This window comes from Dromiciops gliroides, chromosome 1 (assembly GCF_019393635.1).
Source record: "Dromiciops gliroides isolate mDroGli1 chromosome 1, mDroGli1.pri, whole genome shotgun sequence".
NCBI lineage: Eukaryota > Metazoa > Chordata > Mammalia > Microbiotheria > Microbiotheriidae > Dromiciops > Dromiciops gliroides.
Window position 1 is genome coordinate 668,238,224 of NC_057861.1, and position 9,364 is coordinate 668,247,587.

A 9,364-nucleotide genomic window follows, 5' to 3' on the forward strand; every position below is an offset into this window, starting at 1 on the left:
ACTAAAGACTTGAGAGCTTGAGAGACTTTCTCAGTGTCACTCAGCTGGCTTGTGTCAGAGTGGAAATTCAGACTCAAATCTTCTGATTCCATATCTGCTGCTCTTTCCATGACTATCTCATTGAATCTTTTTTTAAAAAATTAAATCTTTTCCCCTTTTTTCACCCCTCCCTCAATTGAGACAAAAAGAAAAGAAACAAACCAATACTCCTATTACAAATATGTACAGTTCAGCAAAACAAATTCCTATATTGGTTATGTCCAAAAATATGTCTCAATCTGCACTCCACTACCATACCTCTCTGCTATTATATTCCAACTTCTCTACTCCGTTATAGTGGTGGCTATTAAATCTTGTGTGATCCTTATTCTATCTCCTTAGTACTTGAACTACTTGCACCATCTTTTCTTTGAACTGGAAGCTCTGCAACTTGGCTATTGTTGCAAAGATTTCTAAGTTGCAATGTTAGACAAAGAAAAATCCAGTCTCCAAGCCAAAGAAAATAGGTTTATTGAGCAATGGATCCTGTCTCACAATACAGCTGGTCTCAGGTCTAGGACCCCAAAACGCTGAGCCTCAGGTTCCACAAATATTTATACACAATGACTCCTCCCACAATTTAACATTATCCAAGGGGTACAAATATAAGTGTACAATGGGAAGACAATGGATCAGTGCCTTGAAGAGCCACAGGCCACAGTGTGGCTGTGCAGTCTGATAAGGGTGCCACAGCTCCTGAGTGACTAATAACCGGTAACTGCCGCATCCTGTATTGTATCTACCCCATGAGGAGCCTTTCTGGCTCTGAAGAAAGATTCAAAGTCAAGCTCAACAAATGTGGTAGAAATTCTTTTTTTTGGTGAGGCAATTGGGGTTAAGTGATTTGAACAGGGTCATGCAGCTAGTAAGTGTCAAGTGTCTGAGGCCAGATTTGAACTCAGGTCCTCCTGAATCCTGGGCTGGTGCTTTATCCACTGTGCCACCTAGCTGCCCCTTCTGGTGGAAATTCTTAATAGCCTAGAAACAATTCAGAGAAATATAAGCCAGAGAGACTGTGTCTGAGAGGGCAAAGAAGCAATCCAAAAGATGTCTTCTTATGTTATGAACCTTTTACTTAGTAACAGCGTTATTTTAAGCAGGAATGGCAAAGGACTATGCTAGTATCTGAGTGATGGTTTCTTTCTTCCCTTGCACACTTATATTTGTACCCCTTGGATTATGTTAGAGCCTTTCTGGCTCTGAAGAAAGATTCAAATTCCATACATCTTTCTCTCAATGCTGGAGACTAGAAAAATTCTAACAACTCCACCCTGGCTCTCCTGAAGGCTAAAAGGCACTTGCCGCTATCAATGAGGAGAGATTCCCATGCCAATGGGCTTCAGAGCTTGGGCTACAATATTTATCTTGCCAACCTCATGGGATTGTCATGAGGAAAGAGCTTTGCAAACCCTACAATTTTATGGTGAAAGAAGACATCTTTTGGATTGCTTCTTTGCCCTCTCAGATACAGCCTCTCTGGCTTATATTTCTCTGAATTGTTTCTAGGCTATCAAGAATTTCCACCAGAAGGGGCAGCTAGGTGGCACAGTGGATAAAGCACCGGCCCAGGATTCAAGAGGACCTGAGTTCAAATCTGACCTCAGACACTTACTAGCTGCATGACCCTGGTCAAATCACTTAACCCCAATTGCCTCACCGAAAAAAAAAAGAATTTCTACCATATTTGTTGAGCTTGGCTTTCCACCTTCTCACCAGTTCTGTTTGGTCCCTTACAGCTCAGAAGTTACTATTTTAGGTATCTGCTCTTTAAACCACAATTGGGGCAATGAGGGTTAAGTGATTTGCCCAGGGTCACACAGCTAGTAAGTGTTAAATGTCTGAGTCTGGATTGGAACTCAGGTCCTCCTGAATCCTGGGCTTGTGCTTTATCCACTGGGCCATCTAGCTGCCCCTGAAACTTTCTGTTTTGACATGAACACTTAGACTTTCAAAAATGAAGGCCTTCAAAGGTTAATTGACTTGCCTAAAGTAACACAGGGGCAGAGCTGAAATTAGAAGACAGATCTTTGGATTTCAAGTGCAATCCCATTTCTTCTATGGTGCAGCAGTGGATAGAGCACTGGTCCTGGAGTCAGGAAGGCATGAGTTTAAGTCCAGCCTCAGCCATTTAACTAGCTATGTGACCCTAGACAAGTCACTTCACCTGTGTTTGCCTCAGTGTCCTCAACTGTAAAATGGGGATAATAATAGCACCTACCTCCCAAGGATAAAATGAGATCAGTATTTGTAAAGTGGTTTGCACAGTGCCCAGAACATGGTAGTAGTAGGCCTCCACCAGTTGCAGACGACCATGGATCAGCGCCTTGAAGAGCCACAGGCCACAGTGTGGCTGTGCAGTCCGATACGGGAGCCATAGCTCCTGAGTGACTTATAACCGGTAACTGCCGCATCCTGTGTTGTATCTACCCCATGAGGAGAAGCTGGAGTGTCCTCTCCAGGGCTCTGGCCTGGGCAGATCAATTGGAAAACAAGCTGTTGCCCATGCAACAGGTTTTCCCTCTCTGTGACATTGGTGGATCCAAACGAAAGGCTGAGCCAATACAGTTTGGCACCAGTGCCGCCGCAGGAGTTGCCAGAGGGATGTGATGTCCAACATCCAACTGCCTAAGGGACTCTGACTCCTGATTTTTCCTTGGGCTTAACTCCCAAAGCCTTTCCCATATATAGGTATAGCTGGAAGGCAGCAGAAGTTTAAAATCAGGGTTTCCTTCCCCAAGGTTTGTCATGTCCAGGTGGGAGTGGGGATAAGCTCCCACTCTCTATAAAATGTTCCAATAGCGGGCATCTCAAATAGTCTCTGACAACTGAAGCCAAACTCCTGGCCTTCTTGTAGTGGAACTGTTTCCACTAACAGGAGAAGGGGCGAAGGCGCGAAGGCGCGTCACTGGCACCTTAAAACCAGTCGCTTTGGGCAGGTGGGGCTTGTTAGCCAGCACATGGTAGGAGCTATATAAATGCTGATGCCGTCCCCCTCTCCCTCCCTCTCTTCCCTCCTAGGGCACTTTAGGAAAAATGGTTTGACTGTGTGGTTAGGACAGAGAGGACTCAGGAGAGGCAGGAGACCAGAAGACCAGACAAGAGACCATTAGAATCCTTGATATAGGGGCAGCTAGGTGGTGCAGTGGATAGAGCACCAACCCTGGATTCAGGAGTACCTGAGTTCAAATCCAGCCTCAGACACTTGACACATACTAGCTGTGTGACCCTGGGCAAGTCACTTAACCCCCATTGCCCCCCCCAAAAAAAAGAATCCTTGATATCCCAAAGCCTTTATTCAAGTGCTGTCTGCTTAGAATGCTACATTAAAGGTATAACAGTCCCTGCCCCGTGACAGTCAATGGTCTAATCTCTTCCTTTGATTCTTGGGCTTTTTATTGCATGTGGTCCCTATTTGTGCATGTTCTGCTTCTACTGGCTTTATGGGTTCAGATCTTGGAACTCATTAAAGAAGCAGGTTTAGTGGTGCAAGGTTCAGGATGGAATTGTGGGCATGAGATGGGAACCTAAATGGGGAGCTTAGCCAGGTCCAGCGAAATTGGGGCTAGGCTGGGGTCTGGGGAAATTAGTGCCAGGATGAGATCCATGGAAACTGGGGTCAGGGTGAGTGCCACAGAAGAAACAAGACACAGGCCAGGGGTGAGCTGGGAAAGGACCTAACCCTAACACCAGATGCCAGGGGGAAACCATCTCCACCTGCACCTGACTGCTAAGATTTCTGGTGGTTTTCTCTTTTCATCAAGTCTTCCTTCAGGGCCACCTGATGGTGGGACATCATCATTTGACTCCTCCTGGGCTTGAGCCCCCTATGGGAGAAAGCACACAAACAGTGGTTATGTGTTCATGAAGGCAGAAGACCTCCCAGGTGTGCAGGTGGGTAGGACTTTTAGGATGTCTTGGAGAACTTGCTGAATTCCTGAGGATTATCAGTGTATGGCTGGGGCTGGACCTAGTATCCTCAATGTCCAGGGCTCCCTTGACTCATAGGCAGAACAGCTAAGTTGCCTAGACTTAAGAGGCATCATTTCAGGAAGACTTCCTCCCAAAATACGACCCCTACAAATCCCTCCTGATCTTAGAGTTCTTGAGATGCTTTCAGGGGGCACATTCTTCTCTCTCCAGCTGGTGCTCAGGTTGGCAATGCCAATGTCAGGGAAAGGAAGCCAAAAGCCACAGTGAGCAGATCAGAGACTGATGGCAGACTCCTGTGTGAGAACAGGCTTTGGATCTGCTTTGAAATGCTTGTTGAATGAATGTTGGGCTTAGGGCAAGGAGTGAGAATCTGGGGTTTAGTGTCAAGGGAGGACTCCTAGGAAGTAGTGACAATGACCCAGAAAGACTACATGGGGTATGTGATCCAAGTCCTTCAAGTGAAGTCTCAGCATGACAGCCCATAGCCAGGAAGGATCTTAGGAGACCACCTGAGGCAGAACACCCAAGCCCAGCCCAGTCAAGAAGAGGGGAGGAGAGAGACTCCACTGGTCAGGAAGAAGCCCTTTGGTCACCTGAGTGCAAGTGGAGATCTTCAGGATCTACAACTGAACAATGAATCTTGGCACCTATTGCATGCCAGGAAGGTCCTGGATGACTGTCTCTCCTCCCCAGAAAGGAATCTGATTTCATGCCAATAGGTGGGACTTCTCAGAGGAATGGGAGGATGAGTTAGGGGGTGGGACTTTTTGTTGACTTACCTGTCTTTTTGGTCCTACCCTTCCCTTGAGTGGAAAGGCCTGACCTTAAAGACAGGCAGAACAGGCAAACACTTATGAGATGGGATTTTCAAAGGTCCCACAACCTAACCAATTCTCTTCCCTTTTGCTCACCAGGCCAGATCATCCACCCTGCTGCCCACCCCCATCCCCTTTTCTTTGCTATGGTGAAAATTCATTACACAGAATCTCAGTGTTGGAAGGGACCACAGAAATCCCCTACAGCTCCAGGGATGGGGGATCCCTACCCCCTGAAGCAGCCCTTTTAGGGTGACTTTTCCTGGCTTTTTTTGCCCTGTCTTTTCCTGGGGCCTAAAGTTGATTCTTGGAATGTTCAACCCATTGCTCCTGTTTCTGGCTCCTGGGACCAAGCAAAGGAGCTTAATCCCTTTTCTCCATGGTAGGCCTTCAGCAAGTAAGTGGAACATATCCCAGGAAGTTGGAGCTGCACACTCTTCTTCAAGACTCCTTCCTGCCCTCAGGGGAAGGAAGTTCCTTGGGAAAAGAGTGAGGTGGAAAGGTCAAGTTCAGGGCCACACTCTTCCTGCATATCCAAAAGCATCTGGTTGTGCAAACTCACCTGTGCATCCACAGAGTCACAAGAGACCACAACCACTGGGAGATGTCGCTCAGAGGAAACCTCTCCTTTGCAGTCTTTCACCACCTACAAGGACAACAAAAAAGGGGGACACTCAGGCATTAGGGACTCTGCTCCCTCAGGAGTCAGATGCTCCTGACTTTTCCCATCTGGCCTGCTGGGGCATTTCCTTAGGCCAAATAGCTGCTTGGGTCATCAAATTTTCTCAGATTGGCAACCTGGGAAGACTTAAGTGAATTGAACCCTGGGAGAGTAAATAGAAGAGGGGCAAGGCCAAATACCATGACTACAACCATGGAAATGGAAGGTGAATGCTGAGTAATAATAGTTACCCAACTTGGCCAGACTCTGCATGAATGGACTTCCTTTCCTTCTTTGCAGAAGTGGAGGACTAAGGCTAAGGAATGTGGCATGGACTGCCATGCTCAGTTGAGTTGGTTAGTTTGGCTGCACTCTGAAAAACTCAATTTCCCCCTCTCTCTTATAGAGTGTTGTTCTTTTGGTGGAGGATTCAGAAGGGATATATTGGCAAGTAAGAACAAATGGGATCGGGGCAGCTAGGTGGCACAGTGGATAGAGCACTGGTCCTGGAGTCAGGAGTACCTGAGTTCAAATCTGGCCTCAGACACTTACTAGCTGTGTGACTCTGGGCAAGTCACTTAACCCCAGTTGGCTCAACAACTACAACAACAACAAAAAGGGATCAATACATTCTTTTAAAGAAAAAGAAAAAAAAGAAGCACCAAATTCAAGGGTCTCATGAGGCCATCTTAAGAGACTCTTGACTCCCAGGCATAGATGCTTTCCCCTAGGCATGCTAGGGAGCTGGGCTATCTGGTAGGTGGAGACAGGATGCTGAGTATGACCTGCCCTCAGGGCTGGGGCACTGACAGCTCACCAACTATCCACTTACTGCTCTCTGTGTTTGCAGGCATAGACATATAATAACAAATATAATAAATAACCAATTAAACATAATGATCATCCCCATCACAAGTTCTTCTGACTTATATATATATATATATATATATATATATATATATATATATATATATATATATATATATATATATATATATATATATATATAAAACTTCTTAGCATCATTCTCAAGCTTTTATTGCCCTCCAATGGCCAGAAGGCTAATAGCAGCCTAATGAAAGATTCACTGTCCAGTGTGGTCTAGACAAGAAGGGATCAGATTCCTTTCAGTCCCAAATAATGCCTCACCTTCTAGAGAAAGCCTTCCCTAGCTTCTCTTAAATGCAGTGCCTTCTTTCTTGGTGTATATTTGTTTGCATATTGTCTCCCCCATCCGATTATGAGCAGGGCAGGGACTATGGGTGTTTTTTCTTTTGTTTTTTTTTTGTTTTTTGTTTTTTTGGCTTCTTTTTGGATCCTGACATCTACTTAGCACAGTACCTGGCATATAGTAGGCACTTAATAAATGTTGATTGATTGGCAATTGATTTAGCCATTGCATTCTGAGTTGTTCTCATCCTCTTGACTAGATTCTAACTCACATGACTGCTCTCTCCTTGTGTGTTGAACTGAGCAAAACACACACGTGTCACACTAGTCCTCTTGCAGGGTACAGCAATACAGTGAGTGGGGAAGGTCTTGGACATGGAGTCAGAACACCCAGGTTCAAACCCTACCCATGATATTTCTTAGCTGTGTGACTTTGAGTAAGTTATTTCTCCTCTATGACCCTTAATTTCCTTATCTATAAAATGGGAAGATTTTTTTTTCCTTTTGTTTGTTTGTTTGGGGTTTTTTTGGTGAGGCAATTGGGGTTAAGTGACTTGCCCAGGGTCACACAGCTAGTAAGTGTTAAGGTCTAAGGCTGGATTTGAACTCAGGTCCTCCTGAATCCAGGGCCGGTGCTCTATCCATTGCGCCACCCAGCTGCCCCTGATTTTTTTTTCTTTAATGGAGAGAATCATATTGCATTACCCTCCTCATAGGTTTGTTATGAAGAAATTGCTAATGATTGTGAATTATTGCCACTACTGTCACAGCAGGCTGGGTTTTTTGTTTGCTTGTTTGCTTGACCATATAAGATATGCTAACCAGTGTCTTGATACTAGATTGCCCTCTGGCTCTGGATCCTGACATTCTCATTGGTCAGATGACATTTCAATGAGTTACTTTTGAGGATTTAGGGGCTAGTTCCATAAGAGGTACACCTTTCCTTTTCTATGTTCCTTTCAAAATCAACTAATTTGAGAACAGGGCATGGGAAAAGGCATTTTGTATCAGAGCTTGTCCTTGGTCAGCAAAGTTGTTACCAGCCTGACTGCCTGAAAACCTTCCCTTCCCTTCCCAAAGTAAGAAGGGTTAGTAAACTCCCTTGATATCTGCTCAAGCCTGTATGGTTGAGGTTAGCAGCCTATTTGCAAGGTTGGGTTAAAACTTGCTCCTGAATCCCTGAATGCTGGCATTATTTTTATTTGGGGGTCAGAGGTAATATGGTAGGATATCCCAGGCTCAGTTAGGGCTACTTACCCCACCTTCTTTGAATTCACACTGGTTAAGGTTCTGATTTTCTGATTTCAGGCACTTGGTTTCCTGGACAGTGAAACTCAGGATCCGGCGGCCAGCCTAGGAGAGAGAGAGTTGAAAGAAACATCAGTGGCAGGGGTGAGAGGAGTGAAGATGATCCTGGGCAATGTGACATAGACAAAGTTTGTTTAGGATGCAGATCTTTGCCCTCTTTTTGCCATCTCCCAGCTTTCAGGACCCACTATTCTCCTATTGGGAGGTAGTGTGGTACAATGGGTTTTAGAATTAAGAAGAACTGGGTTTGAAGGCAGCTTTTCCGCTTAATTCTTGTTTGGCTTTTTTTTTTTAATTTTGTCATATTTTTGTGAGGCAATTGGGGTTAAGTGACTTGCCCAGGGTCACACAGCTAGTAAGTGTTAAGTGTCTGAGGTCGGATTTGAACTCAGGTCCTCCTGAATCCAGGGCTGGTGCTCTATCCACTGCACCACCTAGCTGCCCTTTCTGCTTAATTCTTTTTTTTTTTTTTTTGGTGAGATAATTTGGGCTAAGTGACTTGCCCAGGGTCACACAGCTAGTAAGTGTCAAGTGTCTGAGGCTGGATTTGAACTCAGGTCCTCCTGACTCCAGGGCCAATGCTTTATCCACTGCACCACCTAGCTGGCTCCCCGTTTAATTCTTATGTGATCTTGTACCCAGTGCTCAGGCTTCTTCCTCTCCCTCCCTACCCCCACCCCCCATCAAAAGCATCAACCTCAAATAGTGACCTGCTAGAAAATATGAAAATCCTTCAATTCCTCCTCTCTGCATGTGACAACAGGTAAAATTGAATTAATATGTGACATAGGAGTGTTTTAGCAGGAGCCTTCTGGAGACTCTACATCCACCAAGAAGAGTGATTCAAATGGAAATCTCATATATCATAGGAAGTCACAGGGGATATTTTTTGGGCAGAGAGCTTTTCTATGATATCTGGGGTTGGGGAGATGGAGACAAGTGGGGAAGGGACTCACCTGGTCAGAGGCAGGTTTGGTTTCAAGGAGTCCAAAGATGTAGTCATCATGAGACTCTCTGTTGTAGGCATCCAGCAACAGGGCCACAGCCTCTCGGTCACTCACCCTCTCCCCTTGCTGAGCACAGAGTGTTGTGATGCTCATGGCCACACAGAGCACCAGAAGGCTTCTCCCCAGGGGCCCCATCATTTCTTACCATGGCTGGGGGTCCAGCTGAGATGTTCTTTTAAGGCCCCTGGGGGGCAGAGGTGGGCAGGTCAGATGGTTTCATCTGTGGCTTTCTTTCTCCATACCACATGGCCTAATCCCTTGGCAAAGAGGAAGGAGGTACCTTTTGCAAAAACCTCAGTGGCTCAAGGCCCCTCACCTTGAGGACATCCCAGGGCCTTCTGAGAGGTTGAGAAAGGAGTACAGAAGTTTATCTGTCGTCTCTGACTGGGAGCTGAGCAAAGAACTGAAATCTGAGGGGATAATCCTGGGCTTCA

The 9,364-nt window shown here is 45.6% G+C and overlaps 1 protein-coding gene across 1 annotated transcript; it reads right to left on the reverse strand.

Moving 5' to 3' along the window:
- Positions 1-3,313: 3,313 nt before the first annotated feature.
- LOC122754202 (cathelicidin-related antimicrobial peptide Bf-CRAMP-like) lies at positions 3,314-9,091 on the reverse strand. Its single transcript, XM_044002445.1, has 4 exons — positions 8,880-9,091; positions 7,873-7,968; positions 5,347-5,430; positions 3,314-3,863 (listed from the first exon to the last, which is right to left on the reverse strand). Exons 1-4 carry the CDS (start codon positions 9,066-9,068, stop codon positions 3,720-3,722), a joined length of 513 nt encoding a protein of 170 aa, XP_043858380.1. The 5' UTR covers positions 9,069-9,091; the 3' UTR covers positions 3,314-3,719.
- Positions 9,092-9,364: the final 273 nt, after the last annotated feature.

Excerpts from the sequence above, each read along its gene's own strand:
- LOC122754202 (XM_044002445.1), bottom strand. The coding sequence starts at position 9,068 with ATGATGGGGCCCCTGGGGAGAAGCCTTCTGGTGCTCTGTGTGGCCATG. Across the intron at positions 5,431-7,872 it reads GTGAATTCAAAGAAGGTGGG|GTGGTGAAAGACTGCAAAGG; the intron begins GTAAGTAGCCCT and ends TTGTCCTTGTAG. Across the intron at positions 3,864-5,346 it reads GTGACTCTGTGGATGCACAG|GGGGCTCAAGCCCAGGAGGA; the intron begins GTGAGTTTGCAC and ends TTTCTCCCATAG.